The 22,365-nt window shown below is 40.2% G+C and overlaps 2 protein-coding genes across 14 annotated transcripts in view; both read right to left on the reverse strand.

Annotated features, from left to right (window-relative positions):
- Positions 1-796: 796 nt before the first annotated feature.
- fshr (follicle stimulating hormone receptor) lies at positions 797-16,233 on the reverse strand. 2 transcript variants are annotated; one of them, XM_071463019.1, is made up of 14 exons: positions 15,812-16,233; positions 13,276-13,347; positions 12,034-12,108; positions 11,743-11,817; positions 11,567-11,641; positions 10,323-10,397; positions 9,758-9,838; positions 8,494-8,562; positions 8,340-8,414; positions 7,097-7,282; positions 6,551-6,771; positions 5,857-6,038; positions 5,557-5,748; positions 797-2,285 (listed from the first exon to the last, which is right to left on the reverse strand). In XM_071463019.1, exons 1-14 carry the CDS (start codon positions 15,970-15,972, stop codon positions 2,157-2,159), a joined length of 1,668 nt encoding a protein of 555 aa, XP_071319120.1. In that variant the 5' UTR covers positions 15,973-16,233; the 3' UTR covers positions 797-2,156. The 2 variants fall into 2 exon arrangements, with proteins under 2 accessions (XP_071319120.1, XP_071319119.1); XM_071463018.1 differs by lacking the exon at positions 797-2,285 and adding an exon at positions 2,447-4,133 and having other exon boundaries at positions 15,812-16,232.
- A 3,190-nt stretch (positions 16,234-19,423) lies between these two features.
- Positions 19,424-22,365, reverse strand: part of nrxn1a (neurexin 1a) — a 57,298-nt gene continuing 54,356 nt past the window's right edge. For 10 of the 12 annotated variants that reach the window (XM_071462443.1, XM_071462447.1, XM_071462442.1 and 7 more), the window contains one exon: positions 19,424-22,206. In XM_071462443.1, coding sequence (XP_071318544.1) covers positions 21,905-22,206 — 302 coding nt within the window. In that variant the 3' untranslated portion in view covers positions 19,424-21,904. The remainder of the gene's footprint in view (positions 22,207-22,365) is intronic. The other 2 variants (XM_071462449.1, XM_071462448.1) reach the window with 1 other exon arrangement.

A 22,365-nucleotide genomic window follows, 5' to 3' on the forward strand; every position in this document is an offset into this window, starting at 1 on the left:
CTATATATAGGAAACCGAAAAAGACTAAATTAGTACAAAGGGAGCATCCTTTGTAGTTGTTTGGTGTCTTTCTTTTTAATCATTTTGGGACTCTTTGTGGTCGTTTCACATCTCTTTATAGTTGTTTGGTCTCTTTGTAGTCATTTTGTTTCTCTTTATGGTCATTTTGTGTCTTTTAACTGAGCTCTGTGACTTTCATATTAATATATGAAATAACTTTATACATAGGCTATGCACAGTAGGCCTGTTCACTAATCCATCCATGGCAATACGCTGTTAATATTTATTATTTTTCATATTTTGGTGAAAATATGGATGGGATTTAACAAAAAGTTAAATTTAAAACCCTTCATTACATTAATTAGTGTTAATTATGCAATTCTGTTTGAAGAAACAATTATTAGCCTAATTCACAGTTTAAACATGTAATAAGAAAACAGAATTATTAATTGGGAAATTTAAGTATCTCTTTCATCTCTCTCATCATTTATATAAAAATTTAATTAATACGTTTTTTTAAATTTATCAGGAAACATGAAATAACACATAGGTAGACACATCAGTAAATGGAATAACAAAACATAAAGTCTAAAGGCCTTTTAAAGCTAATCATGCAATTCTGTTTGAAGAGTCAATTATTAATTTGTGTTTCAAACACACAATAAGACAATGAAATTATTACCTGGAACATCTAAGTGCTTTATTTTAAGTTCATTCAGTTCATCATTTATATATTTTAACTAATCATTTTATGTTTGATTTTTTTTAATGTATCAACAATTTATTAACACATTCTCAATATTATGCACGTCCATTTTGTCTCATGAATTCAAGAAGACTACAGCCTCCATTCTCTGAGAGAATTACAACCTTTTAACATCCCAGCCACCTTTTAAGCCTAAAGATGGTGAATTTTAATAACCCCCTTTGGTCAATTAGGATTATTTTATGTAATTGGACCACTAGAGGGCATTGCTTGGCTGCAAACAATCAAATGATTAGGCTATGAATTTAAAGTACTTGGGGACCCAGCTCATCCTTACACACAGGCTGCTTTGTTAGATTGTCGCTAGGTTTTATCTGGAGTCTTTTTCTGTCCTCACGTTGTGTTCTGTCTGGAGGAGATCTGCATGGAGCAGATGTGTAGCAGCATCTGCACCTCACCACACCTTTCAACATTCAGCAAAAGAGGCAATCAATCATTTTTAGTCATCCATACAAATAAGGTTGAGGGCCATTAAAGTACAATACAGAAGGGAGTAATCCCTTCAATCATTTTAGTAGTTTAGTGCATACTGTATATCTGTGAAAAATGTGCAGTAGGTGTCAGAAATGTCCCATCCCAATGCACATCTGTTCTCAAATAATCTTCCATTTAGTTAATCTGGATGTTCTTATCTCTTAAATATTTTTGGGTCGTTTTTCATTCGATAGTTTTAAGTAGGGAGGTTGACAGGAAACATGGGGAGGGAGAGGGTCATACAACAAACGGGGGACGTTGCTGTGATATGTTTCATATCTTAAGCAGAAGGTCAACAGGAAGCCCTGAATGTCATTACAGAAAGTAGCTGCTGAGCTAAATATTCTCTGAGTAGCAGTAACTATATATAAACTTGCTGAAATCGGTGCATCATAGCTGTTTTTCTGGAGGTGCAGGCTCGTCACATTATTCCACAGTGCTCTGTATAGAGACTTTAAAGATAGTCAACACAGCATGTACTACAGTCCTGGCCAGGCAAGGACTAGGTGACAGTTTCAGTCTAAACTTGAAGACAGTCTCAGAAAAACATGATTCCTTTTTGATATAATAGCATCAGTTTAATGTTGATGTTTTGTTACATAGACACCTTTAATGAGGGCCTAGCAGTAATGAAATGAAAAGTAATGAAAAGAAGGTGTCTACATTTTATTGTTATTGTTCTGTTAAAACCATCCTCCACATTGATGTTATGTTTTTGTGATAGTGCTGCTGTAAATGTGTGCTTTCCTGTCACTATCAGTTGTTTGATAGCAAATTTATGCTGCTTGTCTTGAGATGTGACTTGAAGTATGTTGCTATTTGCAGCTCAATACACCATAACAGAGCAGAGATCACTATAAAAACCTGCATCAGTAGCATCACCTGGTGGCTAAAGAGCACAAATGCACCCACACATTCAGTGTTGGCATGTAGGAGGCAGTGTATCCATATCAATGAGATGGACTCCTTCGTGCAGCTGCAGCCTTGAAACCCTGGCTTGCTTCTGTGGGTGTGTGTGTCTTATCTGGCTGCCATATCCCTCCTCCTGTAATAAGCAGAAAGAGCAGCTGTGTAGTCTCTCCTCCCACAACCACCCACCTACCCTGGCACACAGAGCAGAGGTTGGTGGGGTCACTTTGTCCTTGAAAGCTTTGGATGCTCTGAAGGACAGCATTTCTTGATAAAGACAGCTCGATTTAATGTGTGTGTGTGTGTGTGTGTGTGTGTGTGTGTGTGTGTGTTTGTGTGTGTGTGTGTGAGAGAGAGTTTTTCCTTTTGTTACTTCATACACTCACAGTCACCATCCAAAATCTACTCAAGCAGAGAAATTATAATAAACAACTTTATAAAATGATGTGGAAAAAACATCCCAAACGTGCATTTTGTACAAAACACATAGATATAAAAAGATGACACTTAGTAGTACTATCATTTACAAACAATAAACATAATCACATTACAAAGATAATTACATGTCCCCCTTTTAAACAAATAGAGAAACTGAGCGGTAGAAGGAGATGTGGAGGCATGTAGAGCTGCAGCAGACGGAAAGTATGAGGAGATTATTAATCAGTTGGTCCCTGTGGTGTGCTTCATAATGAATATCATTCAATCATAATACTGAATGTTAAATGAATACTGATATCCCAAGCATCAAAACCTTTGCTAAACTGTTTCAAAGTTCCTTAGTTGGTTTCATTATCAAGGGACACCAGATGGATGGTGTTTGTTACATAAGACTGTACATGACAGTGAAGTCAGTTTACGTCTTCTCCTGCTCTTTCTACTTTCTACTTATGATCTAAATTGTTATGCTGCAGTAAACTCCATCCATCTGGTACTCCCGTGAAATTAAAACAAACACAAAGAATTATCTAGGGCAGTAGTTTGACCTAGATTTGGTCAAAGTATCTGCAGTTGTTTAGTTGCTATCCATGCTCGGATGGCTATTGTGCATAGAGTAGTGTTTAACCATGGGTCACATGCGTTTGGAAGGACAAAGACACTTGTGCCCTGAGTTGCTGTGGCTCAGATGTTGAGACCAAAGAGTCAGCAGCTGATATTCTGGCCAAATATGTTTGCAAAAGACTTGAGATGCATGAAAAACGACTAAAATTTGATATTGACTAAATGTTTTGAATGTTTGTTGGGGCCACATTTTCAGGATTTAGCAGAGATGTGAGAGAGAACAAGAAGATCTCTTAAACAAAGTGAAATCTTTCCAACTTTTAGAGGTGTTCATGCATTATATTCTGTCAATATATGCATCAGAGCTTTATCTGTAGAAAAATAGGGCTTCTCTGACCTAGGACCTGCTGACAATCCAGGAAAAAGTCTGCAGGTTTTTGAAAGACCGTCAGCATTCTTGTTTCACATCTATACTCAGTGCATTGGCTAAGGAGTACAGCGCCACATGGCTGCTCTTTGGAGATGTCCATGCCGGCTGCTGACAGGATGAAGTCTCTGTCCGGTAAATCTGCGCCCGCGTCTTAAACAGGCCGAAGCGAGCTGCGAGGAAAAAGAAGTCCCGTCTGAAGGTGCGAGTGCAGAAGGCGTACAGGAAGGGGTTGGAGCATGAGTTTATTGGATAGAACAGGACCAGCAGGAATTTGGATTGTGAGACTGTGATGAGTGGGAGCTTGAGGGCGGCTGAGATGGCAAAGAAGGAGATGGGAGCCATGCAGATGAAGTCAGTGAAGATGAGGATGGCCATTCGTTTGGCCACGCGGGTGTCGGCATGGGCCGGCGCTGAAGAGGGGTTGCGGACTGTCAGGTAGATGCTGAGGTAACAGCCACACACACAGAAGAAGGCCAGGATGTTGAGGAGGAGGAGAGACACGACGTAGACCTGAGACGCCAGAGACTCCACATCCATGGGCAGGCAAATACTCACCTGCACCATACACAGATACAAAGTGCTCAGGAACCTTGAATTTCCACATCATAACCTGAGACAAAAGCCTCACTGAAGGTTTACGCACCAGCAGACCATAGAAACAGACACCGGCTGTATTTGTATTTAGGTTCATATTCAGATGAACAAATAAACTATATTAAAACTAAATGCATGTAATGTGATTTATTGTGTTGTTGGCGTCCTGGTGGTTGAGTGGGTTAAGACACATACCATGTAACCACAACATCTGGTTCCAGCTGGAACCTTTATCGCCTGTAATTGTCCCTTTTCTTTCTCTGTGTTGGATGTCTGTCTATTAAATAAAGGCAAATCTGCCATGAAAATGTGGAAACAAACAAAAAAAGCAAAGCGGAAATAGTGGAGTCACCTTTAGTAATAGCCTGAAAACTCTGTTGTTACCATTGTTACTATAGCAATATGAACATGGACCAAGGCAATCTTTGAAATGGCTACAGGTTTTGAGGACAACCTGCTTTGTTATGTTTCAAACTGTGATGTACTGTGAGAAAACATTCTTTCAAAATAAAGATTGGAAATTGAATATTAGACACAGCAGACAACACACTATGTGCCATTTTAGTCCTATTTATGGAACATCATTTCAGATGTGTATTACAATTGGGCTTTTGCAGATTTCTTGTATATTTTGAAGATGATCTGAACCAGTTAAATTGTTTAAATGAGTAGCATTATCAGCAAACTGACTGTTCCTCCTTTGCTGACCTGTGCATGGGCATCTACCTGGCAGTCATAGCGACTGTAGACATGCTCACTCGTGGCCGTCACAACGATGCCAAAGACTGGCAGATGGGCCTGCGCTGCAGTGCTGTGGGCTCCTTTACAGTGTGTCATACATGTGATAGCCCTACATCAATCAAATCAACACTAAATTTTTTTCAGTCAAAAATGGCAAATATTTGATGGTTTCAGGTTTTCATGTGATAATTTGCTGCTTTTCCTTACATAATAGCAAACTGAATATTGTTGGGTTTTGGGCAGTTGATCAGACCAAATGAGACATTTATTGATGTCACCTTGGGCTCTAGGAAACTGTGAGGGCCATTTCTCACTTTTCTCTGATGTTTTATGGACCAAACAATCAACTGATTAATTGAGAAAGTGATTGCTAATGAAGATAACCATTAGTTGCAGCCCTATATCGATTGAATGTCATCTCAGACACACAAACATCACATTATATTTGTTGTTTTGCATAATTTTCTGTATATTTTGAAACATATAAAGCATCTTCTGAGTCATTTTGTGGATTGTGATTTTATGCACCATTTTGCATCCCCAATGACTTGGACCTCTTCTAAAAGAACCATACAGTCAATTGGTGTTACAAACTGAAAAGCAGAGAGGAGTTGACTGGAGAATGTGTGGTCTGCACACCCACCTTGCTGTAGCTGCTGACGCCAACTGTGGGCAGCAAAGCGGCCAGAGATGAGAAGATCCAACCTGCTGTCATGACGATGCTCGCGTGTCTCAGGCGGAGTTTACGGTCGAGCCGCAGAGCATGTGTGATGGTGTGCCAGCGCTCCAGGGTGATCGCTGTTAGTGTGAACACTGACAACTCACTGGCAAACACCTGCAAATCACACAAATACACACATTTTTCTAGCTAAACTTGAACATTGTTGAGTGTTTTTATTGATGCAGGGCTATCACATGCATGACTCCATGAGTGTGTACACACCGTAAAGAAGCCTGCAGCACTGCAGCCCAGGCCCATCTGCCAGTCTATGGCATTGTTGTAGTACCGGCCACGAGTGAGCATGTCTACAGTCGCTATGACTGCCAGGTAGATGCCCATGCAGAGGTCAGCAAAGGCCAAGTGGCACATGAGGAACCGAGGAACAGTCAGTTTGGCGCGGCTGCCTGACGGCGGACACAGAAAGGTGACAAATGTCTAAAGTTCCTCTCCAGACATGTTTGTAACTATGTAAAAAATACTCTGGAATACTCTGGGGTTGGAAGCACATCTACGCTTACTTAATCATTGAGAAATTCTGGATCAGGCCTTGTGCCCTACCCACAATTGTTGCTTGTGCTAGGCTAACAGGTGAAAGAGCAGTGTGTGTCAAGATGGTTAACGGAGGAAACATTGGAGAGACTCAGCCACATGTCTGTTGTGACCAATCAGTGACTAGCAGACATATCATATCTTCTATTTGTTTATGTTGTTTGTTTATTCGTAACTGGCAGTGGCTGACACAGTGTCAGTGGTTGTACTAATGCAAACTCTCCCTCTCTGTACTGACACGGTTTAGGGTTTATTTTGCCCTTTTAATTCCGATTTTGGGGATTTGGTGATATTTTTGTATCAACTGAAGATAAATTGGTGGTAAAAAATAAAACAAATGTATAAGTATGAACAGCAGATCAGCTACCTAACAGTACAAGGAGTACGACTGCGTTCCCCAGCAGTGCGAGGATGGAGATGATCCAGATGAGGACCCGCAGCGGGATGGCGGACATGATGTCCTCACAGGGGTTAAAAGCATCTGGCATTGGGCTGCATGTGATTGAGGTGACGTTGGAGCAGTAGTCTCTGTAGAAGTGAAGGTTATCTGGAGCGCTGGGGTGGGAGCATAAGGTGTTCCACTTTGATCTAACACACAACGACACACAAAGTGCACATGTAAACAAAAGCTATGAGGCGTTTAGACACATGATCTATAGGTTTATGACAACAAAACCTCAAGATCAAACTTCTGTGGTTATTACTAGAAATAGTATTAATTAATTAACCAGATTAATTAACCAGAAATGGAATCATAATGGACACAGCAAATATAAAACATTGCTGTAATATATAATATATACTTGGTGTGGTTAAATCATAGACATTGTGCTTGTCATTTGATTGCATATAACCTTTTTTTTTTTTGGTATGTGAACATGTTTTCCAAAATGTTGGGAAACCTCTTTGCTACCTGTTCCTGTGTATGTTTTGGAAGGCGCAGCAGTGTGACTGGTACGTCAGGCTGGCCTGGTGCAGCTTGGTAAAGAGCTGCAGAGAGGGAAGTTTTTTCAGTCTCGAGGTGGACTCTGCAAACAGGCTTTGGAGTCCACCGAGGATGGAGTCTGGCAGGGAGCTGACGGTTGTGTGAGAGATGTCCCTGCAGGAACAAGCACAAACAAGAGAGGCTTTAGGCGAGGAGTAACCGAATTTCAGAAGCTGTGATATATGATATATGATCAGTTCATAAAAGGTGTTGGTTCATCCCTCAGGAGTCCAGGTCCATTTTGTTTGCGTGCATTCATTTTTGGCTTTGTGTTGCACCTTTTCACTTGCCCTTTTAAGCATAAAGCTGACAGGAACCCGTGATACATGGAAAATGAGTCAGGCAAATATAAAACTTTACAAATATCTGGTCATAATCACTCAAAATATTAATATAGAACAGTTTTAGGTTGTTTTATCATTTATATACACAAATACAACAGAGACATTTATAATACAGTCTATTCACATGTAAAATTATTTTATCCCAACTCATTTTTGTGTCTTTGTATGACTAATATTAATAATTACAATAATACAGTTTTAAGCATACTTTCAAAATTAGTTTTATGGTCTGCAGACATAGATAAGATATTGTGTAAAAGCGCCACATCAGCACTTTGAGCTGGTTTTCTCAGCCTGCATCCACACAGTATATAAATAAAGTTATCTTACTGCAAATAAAACACGCTCAGTGTATTCACTGAAAACAGAAGGACTCCAAAGGGTGTAAGAAGTGATGCATAAATATTTATGCCAACAAAAATCCAGTTTTACTAAGAATAAAACCCTGAAATTCAAATTTCCCAATTGGAAAATTTATGGAAAGAGCTACAGTTTGATTGCCAAGTGATTGCTGGGATGCGGAGGGTAAAAACCTTCACAGCACTGACAGAAAGAAAGGCAAACAAATACATTTTTTTGATTACTACTTCAATGGAACTAGGTGCCTTTGTTTGGGGAATAAACAGGTCTCTCCGGTTAAAATTAACCTGCTCTCAGTTTATTTTTACCTTAAATCTGGCACCATGCTTCTAAGCTTTTTCTTTTTTTTTGAGTCTCCCCACACATGTCACATTGCCTCTTGTTCTCTCCTACATCCTGAGTTTAATAAGTGATGATGAGGAGGGTGAATCGTGTAGGCATGAATTACTGTTAAATGTCATGCTTACAGTACCACCAACTCACTGGAACCCACAAAGGCGTTGGGATTGATGTGAGTAAGACGTTTGTTGCCTCTTAGGAACCTACGAGAGAGAGATATTAAACATGTGAGATGACTATATTTTTTTTCTGTTTGTGATTGTGTCTCTGCATGTGACTCACAATTTGTGCATCCTTGTGCCGTTGAAGGCGTCACTTGCCACCTCCTTGATGCCATTTCTGGCGAGCCGTCTGTCATTGGAATAAGAAGCCAAATTACAGTCATGTGGCTGCAACACAGAAGAATTTCCAACAGTAAACTTATCTGAACTATCAAAGCTAATTTTAGCCTGTGTGGATCTTTGGTTCTCAGTGACTAAAGCTGCATGAATACACAGGATTTTAGTCAAGCACACTAAACAAACTAGATTTATTATGTTTTTCTCTCGCTTTCTTTTCTGCTTTTTAAACAGTCTGGACCTCGGAAGCTGTGAGTAAACTATGTCTCCTGGCTCCTCAGTGGTGTTAGACATACATTTACCTCAGTAAAAGCAGCAATATATAATAAAGTTACATATATAAATATATATATATATATATAATATATAAATTAAGTTCTCCATTATAAGTTTATTCACTTTTGCTTTTACTTTCCACCAAGTTAACAATTAGCTTTAAATTTGTCCAATAAATTATAAGTATTAGCAATCGCAGAGGTGAAACTTCAGGAGAGACAAACCTGGCAAATGTTTGGGCATCCCGAGGGAAAAATGGGCCCTTGATGGCCCCTCACATTGGCTCATTTTGTAATGACAATTTAAACTTAAATCAACCTTGAACCTCCAATAAAGACACTATGCACTGCTGTTGCACCAAAACCCCACTAAATTGGGCCCCTGATGCAACTAGCATCTACCCATCGCTTGTACGTGAGGCATTCACGGAACATCTGTAAATTGTAGCGTCTACCAATTGTCTGCACATGAGGTGCTTAGGGGACAACTGTAAATAGTAGCATTTGCCAATAATTTGCAGTTGGGGGGGGTCTTTGCCCAGGGACCCCCAGAGTCTACGCTCGCCACTGAGCAGTCATTGTAGTCATTGTAGTTGCAGACTTACTGTATAATATTAGTAATATCTGAGTTATAATTTTTCACAAAGATACCTTCACACTTAGTATCAGTTTTATATCATTAACAAAAGGAAATCATTTATTGAAATAATAATAAAAATAAAACCGGGGGTGTTGGGAAAAAAATAAGGAGTTGATATAAAGCAGTGTTAGAGATGTGCAGGAAAAAAAAGAATGAGAAGATAGAGCTCGGTAAAGAGGGCAGAGAGCATTTCAGGGAACATTCATCATTGCGTATGTAATGCCCTCTCGGAGCTCTGTGAGGGTGGTGTGTTTCTAAATAAAAAAAAAAAAAAAAGAAGATGAATCCCTCACATCTCTGAGATGGCTTGAGTGCAGAGGCCTCTGAAGGCATTGGCGGGGACTCTCTCTATGTGGCTGTTCTCCTGCAGTTCACTAAGCCGCACAAAGATCAAAAAGTCATGATAAACAACAAATGCTGAGGGGTAAATAAGAGAAGTACATTTTCAAGTAGAAACGCAGCAGATACATACATACATATGTACTGTGTATATATATATATATACACTTAAGGTACAAAATATTAGGAATAAAATCCTGTACCTTTTAGAAACTGGTAGATGTCAGATGGGAGATGGTCTGAAGATGGTTTTTTTATAGACTGGAGACTAGGAACAGATGGTTTGGATCCATGATATTCTGTTTTGTGAGGACTACTCAGTGCGTAGGTTTTCACTGCAGTGTTATATGTTTAATGGTGTGATTTCTTCTTCCCTGTGCATATTTAATTCTGTATGCATACAATAGCCTGTATGTTTAGGTGCATATGGGAATAGTGGTGTGTGTGTGTGTGTGTGTGTGTGTGTGTGTGTGTGTGTGTGTGTCTAAGCATGCATTTGTTTATTGCGTGGAGACTTACAACAGAAACTCGTCCGCTGTGGACTGGATCTTGGAGAAGTTTGGAAAGATTCTCAGTCTGGTGTTGGAGATGGTCCTGTGATGTGCAGAATGGCCGGCAAGTGTTACTGAACAACAAACACTCTGTGCAGTCACAGTGATAAAACTGGACACAGTAGGATTCATTGTAATAACCGAGATTAAAAATTTAACATGTGAAGAGATTCCAAGGAAATTCAGAGAGAGGCTCAGGTGCCAGACAGATAAATTAGACATTTAAAGAGCTCCCTGTTCCAGACTGCTGTCTGGCAATAACACATGATGAGTTCAGCCTCATTTAGCTGTACTGTCTGTAAAATAAATAAATAAATAAATAAAATTCTTGAGCACAACAGGTTTGAAAATAAAAAAGAATGACCTGTTTCCTAAAACTGATTATATATTTATTTGAAAAGCAAGGTTTCTGGCTATTAAACCACCTGAAAACCTTTTGTAGTAGTTAAAGTATCAAACATTTCTTCAGATCTGTTGTATATATTACCAAAGAATGTATTTGTATATATGATATCATGAATGTACAAATCATACATTTAGTTTAGCATCACACATACATAAAGATAATCATGGTGTCATTTTTACGCGGCCTTGAATGCCTTCATTTCAGGTTTTTAAAGATAAACCTGTTGTGTTTTGTCTCCAAGATGAAATACCTTTAACCTGAATTTATAAAACCAGGCTCAAGAGAAGTTAGTTTTTTTTTGTGGTACACTATGAACATTTATCATATTAAATCAGAAACATGTGTTTTTTCTGCTGAGGTAGTTTAAGAGATGTATTCATTTTTTTCATCCTAGACTGCTCTGTTTATGTGGGCCATTTCTTACAAACTGGGACAGATGCAACAGTAATAGTTATGATAATGTCAGTGAGAGATTTTAGCTTTATACTGTCCCTTATAAACAGCTACTTTGAGAGTGTTTCAGAAGATACAGTGTAAATTACTATCTTTTCTAACAAATACATTCAAATATTTGAAATGCTATGACTCATCTTGTAGAAAAAAAAAAAAACGTGCTTGGGATGAAGAGTGGCACTTGATTTCTCTTCCAAAGGATCCAAGCTAATTAAAAAATGATGTCTCTGGTGTGGGGGCCCATCAGAAGTAGGCCTGTCACCCATGACCCATTTTGGACTCACAATCAGTTTGAAAAGCACAAGCTGAAGAAGTACATGTTCCTCTTTGCTGCACACTTAGTGAGTACTCACAGACACCGTAGTTTCGAGATGTTCCCAAACGCATCTGGATGGATGTAACTCAGGTGTTTTGACTTTTCTATGGTTCTGAAAAGAAAAACACATCAAGTCATGTCCTCTCTAATAACAACGATGGTCTTGCAGTTCCAGGGTTTCATCACTGTTGTTCCCCTTTCAGTGATACTCACATCTCAGTGAGTTCAGGGAGATTGAAGAAAGCAAAAGCCTCAATTCTCTCCAAAGCAGCATTTTCAGAGATGATGCTGAGGGAAACACCAGCATGTGACACACATTAATAACATCCAGCCACCAGGTCTTCATGCACACGTCTTTTTTTGATATATTTAGTCTCTACCATACTGCCAAGCCCACTCCTCAGCTGTTTGGGTTTGACTATCTCAGAGTTTGCAGCTCTTCTTGTTCCATAACAGAGACTAAACACAGAAGCACGTTGGATAAAATGCAAACTGTATACTCACATTTCAGTGAGCTGAGAGAGGTTGGCGAAGGCAAACACACCGATACTCTCCAGCATGTCATTATCCAATATGGTGCTAAGGTTGTGGGTGGTGGCGAGAAGAGGAGTGCAGGGTTGGGTACAGAGGGGCAAAAGTAAAGGATATAAATGGTGATACAGATAATGATTTCAATTTTACTTATGTTTTAATCACAAAAACCACAGGAGACATCTATCATCTTATTGATCTTGCAACAGGACTTTTGAAAAGGTCACAGCACCTAAAACACAATGCTCAAGTCCATCAAAGCCAGACACCTAAACATGGAGAAAGGAAGGCCCTGCACACTTAGGTCCAATGCATGGATTAGAAAGTACAGCCAAGCTTTTGTCACTAGACAAGAGGAGGAAGCTTGCAGCAAATCAAACAGTGCACACCTGCGCGTTTCATGCAAATGAAGGTCATGATGGCAGTGTCCAAGATCCAAATATAGAGGGAGGTGCATAGATGCAACAAATCACTAAAACTGAGGATGAATCAAAACAGAAAGAAATTATGAAGCCAAAACAATCAGACAGAGCTTTTGATTTCCTGATTTCTAAGTTTGGATGTGTTCTAAAATATTTGCTCTATGCGTGAAACAGTAAAAAACAACAGCAAACAACTGAAAACTAACCTACAAATAAAAATATGGAGGCAAAGGTGTGAAGATAAATCATAACGGGACAGAAAGAAACTGCAAAGATGTAAATGAATTAAAAAAAAGTTAAGAAAAATAAGAAAAGTGTTAGTGTGACTCAATTTTGAATACATTTTATGCACAAGGGACATTTTATGCACAGAAAAATATGTTTTATATGCACATGAGTTAAATTTTATGGATAATAAAACAGTTTTTTAGCACAAATATAAATCCATATTATTGTGTTTTGTTGTTTTCAAGGATTTCATATATTATTTAAACTATGAATCGAGAAGGCAATTGAATTACTCAAGCTTTGTGCATGCTTGTATATATATAATTTAGCTGAACTAAAACTGTTTTCCTTTTTAAATTAGAGGAGTAACACCAAATACGTGTCAAGAGAAATTTGCCAGTGAGACCTGGCCATTAATCTGAAATCTCCCTCCTCACTTCCTCACCTCTCCTCTGTCTGAATGATCCATATCTTGACTGTTTTAACCCGCTCAGTTCATTACGTTCCACATCAAAAAAAAAAAAACAAAAAAACATGAGCGACAAACAAACGCACACACACTTACAGTTTCCTGAGGCGCTGCAGGCTGGCGAGGGCGCCCCTGGGGATCACTCGGATCTGCGTCTGTGTAATTTGCCTGTTGATGCAGAAACAGCCACTCACATTATCTCCCAGTGATGCACTGATCACAGGGACGTAATCACTGAAGGGAAATCCTCAGTGAAGAGTCATTAGTGGCCAGTGTTGTTGTGTTTCTCGGGATCATTTTCACTTTGTCACTTTGTACTTTCATTGATTAATGAAGGAGGTCGACGAGGCCGTGACCCTTTTACTCGCTCGCTGTTGGGCATTTTCTTTTCACGCAAGAAGCAAACTGTTTTTGTGTGCAGAATGTCTATGCAGGATCCCAAGCTTACTTTACATCTGGCTGCTGTAGATCGCTTCTGAAAAGGCTGTCCATTGCTGCATACTTGTAAATATCCCCACTCTTCCTGAGCCTTGACCCCCGAGCAGAGCAGAACAGATGAGAACACACACATCGCTGCCTGGGAGTTCACAGTGTGTCTTTTGGGAACAGTTGTTCCTTCTGCCACAAATGTCCTCCTCAAATGTCCTCCTTACTGTGTGTGTGTGTGTGTGTGTGTGTGTGTGTGTGTGTGTTGGGGGGGGGGGGGTATGTATATCTGCACTGCATGTTTGTGCGAAAGCTTCAGGCGATCTTAATCTTAACGGTGACCCCCGCTGTCCCACCCCCTCCTCCCTCTGGCCTTGAGATTCCTTCAAAATGTTTCAGCGGCCAAAACAACAGGTCAGTGTTTACTCCACGGGGCAGCCACCCTCACTTGCCTCATCAGCTCTGTGTCACTGCATCGCAAACAATCTGAACCACTTGTGCCACCTCCCATCAACGTCTGTGGAGGTTAAAGCTTTTAAAAGAAGGAATACCACTATATTCCTCTTAGAAATGAAACATTTTGGGAGTTACAGAGCCAGGCTAGCATTTTCCCTTCTTCAAGTTAGCCAGCTTTTAGCATTTATGTCGTAATTGCTTCTTGTGAACAATGACACAGGCTTTAGAGGACTGGGGCAGAAGAACGTCCATACCAGATATCCTCACCGGGTCAGAGTTTGGGTGAGAACTTAAATGTGCCCTGTGAGGTTTTTGACCACTGTTAGCGCAATGGAGCAACGTTTTTAAGAGTGCATCCCTATTTTGTCTGCACCATGCACTCACATGATGATGCACTAACATGTTTTGCATGATACACAATCCCACTGGTCAACAGCTGGTAGCAGTAACGCGCAAAGTAGCAAAGCGCTCACACATGCAGTGAAGAAGAAGACTGCAAGCTAGCAAGCACTGCACGACTTTAAATCAGCTTTGCGAAAGTTTCATGAGGTGTTAGACCTCAAGGGTGCACACAGTGTGTTTTACTGAGAAACACTTAAAGTTACCGGAACTTTTGTGCATTGAAAAAACTTCAGTCCGCTGGGCATCTTTAACCTGTAGCCACTGTAGAAAGCTGTGGTAATATTGGGAGTCACTGAGGAGGAGTGGGTGTGCTTTGCATGCATTTCCTGAGTTGATGAATGTTTAATAAAACCAGCACTGGCAAGTTCAGTGCAAAATTCAGCCAAAAGGGGATGAGCAAGGATTAGAGAGGAAAGTCTAAATGACTATGCATGCTCACAAGATGGGATTCTGAATTGTAAACATTGTATACCCCCTGAATCCGTCCTTGTGTACCATGGTGATTGGAAATGCTATTTTGGGACATAGTCAGTCATATTGACCTATTTCACCTACTGTAGTTAAGTAGAGGGACATGGCACTGATTTCACACAGGGCAGTACAGGCGCACTGCTCAGACTGTGAGAACAGCTGTATCATGAATTCTGTGGCTTTAAAGCAAGTTACAAACTGCACATGTTGAGTTTGAAAGACTTGGGTATTTACCAGGTCCAACAAAAGATGTTATTAAGTTGCATTATAGGAAATGTAGGACGTAGGATTTTTGAAGCTTGGCCCATATAATGGACTAAAAGTCCCAATATCTTAGCTTCTGCTACAATCTCAACTATTCTTTTTTTTTTTACAACTTTATCTAATAAGTCTCACAACTTTATGTAAGTATGCTGCTAAATTGCTAGAGTAGCCATTTAATGTCCCAACTAAGCAAAATGAATAAACACAAAAGATCATTTTTACAGAAAAAAAAGAAAACCACAAATACGTTGATGTTGCTGTCAACATTCACGAAAACCAAGAAGAACGCAGACACCAGGGGCAGCCACCATCACATTAACAGCATGTGTCAGGCCAATCTAGCCCACATGTCATTTTACGGCTTGATAAATAAATGAAAAAAAGTGTGGAGTTGCTGTCAAAAAGCTCCATTAAAGCTCATCCTGTAAGAACCTCTCATCTAATACCACAAATATTATTTAGTTTTCTAGACATGTAATGATGGGAAACTGGGCAGCAGCAGTTCAACAAGTAAAACGTAAACATCTACAATGGCTGCAGCAGCTTTACATTTGCCTCCCAACATGTCTGCAGATAATGTGCGTGCATCAGCTTGAGTGTTGAGTGTACTCACAGGCATTGGGTGTTGCTGGAGATGTTATGTGGAATCTCTGTGACCCCGAATGTCAGCTCGTGGCAGCCTTCAGATTTAATGTGCATCTGAGAGCCAGGCGCTGAGGCTGTCGCCGTGTCTATCACCGCAATCATTACCATTATCAGACTCATCGTTATCATGAAGCCTACCAGACTTCGGCTGAGTCCAGATCTTTGTATCTTTTCACTTTTCAGGTCGTTCAGGAGTTGGTCTCAGATTTCCTGTCTCCGTGTTTCCCACGTTGTGTTAATATGCATGCCAGACTTCCATCAAAGCCCACACTCCAGATTTGATATGAAAGTTTGTCTGTCTATCCACTCAGGGTTCACCGCCAGGTCGAAGAGAGAAGAAGCGTGAGGTGCTCTGAAGCTTTCTGCCATGCAGTGGTGAATGGGTGGGCGTGTGAAAAGCTTTATGTGTGTATGAGGATGTAGGAGGTCTCTGCTGAGTTGTGTGAGTGTGTGTTTTTGTGTGTTTTCCTGTTTTTACAAATTACATGCTCTTGTCTGTCAAAAAATCTTTTTATTTTTTGCGCTTCAAATCAAATCACATAAACAAACAATCACACTTTAGCCAGTGAAAATAATTTAGTACTGGATACAATGCTAGAATAAACATAAGGACACACTGAAGACCCTCTTCTTTAAACATATTTACCAAAACGCATTTATGAAATTATACAACTAACAAGACTCATTCATTTATTACTAGTTTTATTATTAGTACTGGTTATTTTTAGAGAGAAAAGGAAAGAACTTGGAAAATATTTTAGCAAATAAAGACGGGAAATCACTTAACCTCATTGGGCAAGGCCTTTTCTTCAACTGAGCTTGTGTAATTTGACTGAATGAAAAAGAATTTCTAACTGTTTATGAGCCCAAACCAAAATCTATTTGTGAACTTCGTGGCTTTAGCTTAGCTTAGCTACTGTTAGAAAAGTTTACAGTGATGCCACAGCATGACTTACATTGAAAGGTGTAGTTTTATGACCAACGTTAGCTTCAGTGAGGTAGCTCGCTGAAAAGGCTGGTGTTTAGCTGCCATTTTATTCTACCTTTCACCTTTGAAGGTGTTGCAGAAAGCGAGAACCAGTCAAAATCCTCACTATGTAGCATTTACAAGTACATACACACACATACTTGTACTTCCTTACCCAAACCCCAACCATCACGTCTCAATGCCTAACCCTAACTCTTACCTAAACCTAATTCTAACCCTAAAACCAAGTCCATCGTGAGGACTGGCATAAATGTCCTCACTTTCCTAAAATGTCCTCATTCTGTTAGGAAAATACCTGTTTTGATTCTGGAGAATTGCTTTAAAGTTAACCATAACTACTACTTGCCTAACCTTTACCCTAACCTTAAAACACGTCCTCACCTTAAAAATGTATGATTTATATTATGGGGACTTGCCTTTTGTCCCTATAAGAAAGATGTGACAGTATAAACAGATTTAGGTCCCCACAACATGATAATAATCCCTGGACCACACACTTGCTCTATCTCACACACACACACACACACTCTCCCACAGTTTTGCTTGCACACAAGAAATGCAGGGAGAGAGTGAGTGAGTCAGAAAGACAGAGACAAATGCAGGTGTAGAAAGGGGTGGAGATGAGGGATTGACATCTGCGTGTGTGTGTGTGTGCTGACACATAATATGAAATTGTGGATTAGTCTGATTGTTCTGCACCTGTGCAGGGGAGGTGTGGATAAAAACATTGAGTCGTTTTTGAATCAGTGATCTGCCAACTACAGACACACCCTTTTCTCAACAAGCCAATAAATACATAAAATTAAAAAGTCAAACACAGGTGTTACTAATGTCATTAACAATGGACATAGAGTCAGCTCGACTTATAAACTATTTCCAGTTTATAGGTTTGATCAAAATTGGCTGTGAATGATGTGTTAGTTGTGCCAAATACAGCAAATACTGCCACCATTGCTGTCTTCTTGTGCAGCCATAAACAACATGGCTTTTTCGCTTTCACTGTCCTCAGACCAAGCTTTTTTTATCCCTTTTTTTATTTTAACCCTACCCCTATCTCTGCAATTTTTATCCATCCAGCTGTTTTGTTTTCTGTTGTGTAATGAGCATTACAACCGTCTGGGACCACTGGTGTGGATTCTTTCTGGAAATGTTGTAAATGTTAACATGAGGTAACTGATTGGCCACTAGTGAGCACTGGAGTTGTTTCTTATCCAGCCCTATAAATACAGTAGGGCTGTGTCTTTATCTCTGTGCTGGCTGGCTGTGGTCAAGGGCAGCACAGTGGCAGATGGCTGGCTACAGCCTAACACAAGCCTTTTGTTGAGCACAAACTGTTCAGCAAAAGACAAAAAGAAAGTCAAAGAAAGAGAGACAGTGAGAGAACGAGATAGCGAGACTTGGAAGGTGTTTGTTGAAATAGCAGGTCCTTGTAACTCCCCTCACCTGAGGACACAAACTCAACTTTGCAGTCTCAGGAATCTTTCATCCGGCAAACACCAACTCTGCAGAGACTTATAGCATTCACCGCACTGAGTCATACTTCAAAGCCCTGCTCGGTGTGTGCGAGGGGGAATTTATGTGTGTCTACTGTCCCAGATAGATGTAGTGGGACTTGTAAGAAAAGGTGCTGCTTTTCTTACTTTGATGAAACAAGAGGTGAAAGGGAATAAGGGGAACGTGGGTGAATCTGCAACTCGTAGATAGTTTGCTAGAAGCGGATAGCTGAAGGAATATTTTGACATTTTGACAAATATGCTTACTTGCTTACTGGTGGCGAGTTAGATAAGAATATGAGTACCACTGTCACATATGTGCTGTATGTGAAATATACAGGGAAACAGCTAATGTAGTGCTGCAAGTTATTTTCATTATCAATGCATTTACAAGTTAATTTCTTAATGATTTTTTTGATCCATAAAATGTCAGCAAATATTGAAAAACACTTATTACAAAGCTCCAAAACCCAAGGAGATGTCTTTACATGTCTAGTTTTATCTAGTCAACAGTCCAAAACCTAAAGACATTCAGTTTACTAGATAATATTCCTAGATCAAGAAAAATTTAGCTTTTGTTTAAAAAATTACGTGAGCAGTTAATGGATTATCAGACGTGTGAATGATTATTTTTCTGTGAATCAAGTCCGAAGTACAAAAAAATAAAAAATAAAAAATCACCAACTAGCACCTCTCAAACCCCAAAATGGAATATTCAGTTTGAATTGGTAGCTCGTAACCAGCTAGACCACTTTAAGCTACCTACGAGCTGCTACTTTTTATGCTTTTGTATGGTTGAAACAAACAAGATGTTAATAGTGAGCTTTAGAGGTGTCTGATAACCTGATTATTTTATCTTTGGATAGATCCATACCAGCTGTTCCCCTAATTTTCCAGTCTGTATGCAAAGCTAAGCTAAGCTAACCGGTGCATCGAGCAGACAGCCATGAGAGTGTTATTGATTTTTTAATCTAACTGCCAGAAAGCAGAATAAATTAGACAGTGATCTGCTCTCATGGCTGAGGGAGATGTGATACAGACAGTACTGCTGTCTGCAGGCAGAGGGGAGCAAAAACCAACACACAAATACACTCCAGGCTCACTTGGGTAATATTTTATTTACTCATTAATCTTCAAAACTATTTTTCATAATAAATTTCCACTTTATGTTCATCAAAGAACCGTAACAATAAAAATAAAAGTAAATACTGTAGAAAAATTGTACATATAGAAAATAAACATGGTTAATGAACACTTAGATGTAGAATCCCATTGGTTGAGACACCTCCTTTGTTTCAGATGGCAACACAACAGAGAGAGCGGGAAAAGAAAGCGACAGACACAGAGGAACTGGAGGGGTATACAGGTAAACGTACTAAACAAGGGGAAAACAAGAGAAGGGAGGAAGATGAGCTCAAAAAGGCCAGTTAAGGACGGAGAGAATAAGGGAATATGTTAAGTTAGTTTTGACATTTTTCTTTAAAATCTCACACACAGTCCTTTTCATGTCCTTTCTCACCATAGTCCGTTTTGCATGCATCTGACTGGTTGGTTACATTGCTTGGAAGAACTGGAGGGCTTGTTCATGTCATGGCACTGTTTGTATTGATATATCATGGGGCTACATTTCTTGAGCTGTAGAAGGCTCAGACACTGCAAAAGTCCATAAACAGATAATTATACCGTAGCCCATCGGAAACCCATCTGTCTGTCCTGCATTGATCACGTCATTAGTATTGATAAATCACTCAACCAATAGCATGAAGACAAAAGGACGCAAAGAGAGAGAGAGAAAAAGGGAGAGCCAATGAAATCAAAGCAACTCAAGTTGTCATATAGCCAATGGCATCATGAACTGGATTTTCTATCTATTAGCAACACATGGTAACATTTACTTTGTTCTGTTTTTGATTCTTTTCCTCAGCTGGTTTTTGCTATAAAAGGTGGTTGGTTAGAGCAGGTATAGTGGGCGTGGCCTATAAGACATCAGGCTTAAAAACAGGACATGGCCTGTGGAGGGCGCACACATCCAGATGTTGCACAGGGGTTACACAGAAGTTATACTGCAACCCTTAACACCCCCCTCCTCCTCCTCCTCCTACCCCCACAAACAAACCTACCACCTCTGGACTTAGTGGGACATGCCACAACTCCACAGCACAGCTCAGAGACTCAGGCATGCAGCACACTCGAGATGGTCACACTTTGTCAATGAGGATTTGAACTGAGAATCGACTTAGAGAGTAAATCATTGTTGAATCCCACACACTGGAAACCATTTGAAGTGCGTATTTAGAAATACTTCAAGCCAAGGTGGTAAGTTTATGATGGTGGTACATCATGGTGTAACCTCTGGAGTTTCAACGCAGTATAAATCACACGGAGTAAGATAATTCACGTGCAATAAGACCCCCCCCTCCCTACCCCAAAGAGTCTATACTGCCCAAATGTTCTTCATATTCATCATTATCATTGCCATAACAATTATCATAAGGGTCTTTGTCATTTTCACCATTGTCTTCTTGAATAGTCTTCAGAGTCAGTTATGAAGATATGGTGGGTCTTTAGCATTGCAGGTACGTGTATGTCTGCATGTGTAGATTGTTTACATTTTAGTGTGTGTGCTTGTGTGTTGTATGTAAGTGTGTATGACACCACAGTCCTGCATGACTGGTGTCTGTAGGTAGCATCTGAAGTCTCAAGTATCCTGTCCAGGGAAATATCTCTCAGTTTTCCGCTGATTCCACCTTCGTGATTTACAGGTCGCCATAAAACAACAGCTCTGCAGCGTAACAACCACAGCACATCCATTATGTGAACAGCACCAGCCCTGCCTCTGTCTATTCACTCGTAATTCACTGCCTCTATGTTTACACCCTGATTTCCTGTCCTGTTGCTTGGGATTAGACTTGGACCATTGGTGTGCTTGTTTCTTCAGCATCCTCAGTGCTTCATTGAGTCCCGTCTGCTAACAGGGAGGAGGGCCAAGAAGCTTGGAAGAGACACTTAGTGCTTGTCTTGGTGCTTTTACATCATCTTTGTTCTTGTACTCTGCCTCTCATTCAACACACTCAGTCTGCCATTTGCTTCACTTAAAGTCTTCCCTGACCTCTTGGAGTCCAACTGGAGAGGTCCTGCAGTGGCAAGGGAGTGAATGGTCTTTTTTATCTGGCTGGCCCCGAAATGGTTCTTAACTGGGAGTTGAACTGGTGCTTTTTAAATCATTTGGAATGGTGTTTATGTTCATAAATCAAGCCTCTCTCAGAGGCTCTGTTCATTGGTTAATAATGTACAATAAGGGTCCATGCCCTCGGGCCAGTCTGTGTGGTTGTATGTGTGTGTGTATGTTTGTGCCTAAATATTAGTGTCTGTATGTTTGTGCTTGAATATGTATATGTTTGTGCTTGCCAGCATGTGTGCAGGTGTGATTATTGGAGAGTAAACATTAACATTGGCATGTCTATGTCAGTGTGAATGTGTGTTTTTTTTTTTTTTTTTTGAGAATATATCTATTTATGTACATATACCGTTATATATAAAGGTGTATGCGTATATGTCTGTGTGTCGGACGTCTTCTGCCTCAGACGTAGTACTCCTTGTCTTTGTTCTTCTTGTTCTTGGAGATCTTGGCAATGCCCAGCGGCTTGTCCTTGGCGCTGCCATTGGGCTGTGTGGCCGAGTTGCTGATGTAGTTGCGGCTCTCGTCCACGTGGTAGGAGCCTTCGTCGCGGTTGCGGTACTTGTACATGGCATAGAGGAGGATGAGGATGCAGAGGGCGGCGGCTGCCACGATGCCAACCACCATGCCCGTGGTGCTGCTGCTCTCCCGCACCACCTCAGATGGACCGGTGAACACTTTCACCTCCGGCAGGGGAGGGCGGGCTGTAAGGGGAGAGGGGAGGCATGTGATGTCAAGGTTTATGGCATACATTATTAATGTGGATAACATGTCAAGGGGGTGGGTGGATAGCTGCAGCGAGAAGCTACAATGCATTATCATGATGAATTATTTGACGTGCATTTTGCATAATGCTGGGAAGG

Source organism: Trachinotus anak, unplaced genomic scaffold (assembly GCF_046630095.1).
Source record: "Trachinotus anak isolate AG129_WGS33_773 ecotype Australia unplaced genomic scaffold, CSIRO_AGI_Tana_v1 ptg000025l, whole genome shotgun sequence".
NCBI lineage: Eukaryota > Metazoa > Chordata > Actinopteri > Carangiformes > Carangidae > Trachinotus > Trachinotus anak.

Excerpts from the sequence above, each read along its gene's own strand:
- fshr (XM_071463018.1), bottom strand. The coding sequence starts at position 15,972 with ATGATAACGATGAGTCTGATAATGGTAATGATTGCGGTGATAGACACG. Across the intron at positions 9,839-10,322 it reads ACAGCGGACGAGTTTCTGTT|TGAACTGCAGGAGAACAGCC; the intron begins GTAAGTCTCCAC and ends TGTGCGGCTTAG. Across the intron at positions 7,283-8,339 it reads TCCAGTGAGTTGGTGGTACT|GGACATCTCTCACACAACCG; the intron begins GTAAGCATGACA and ends TTGTTCCTGCAG.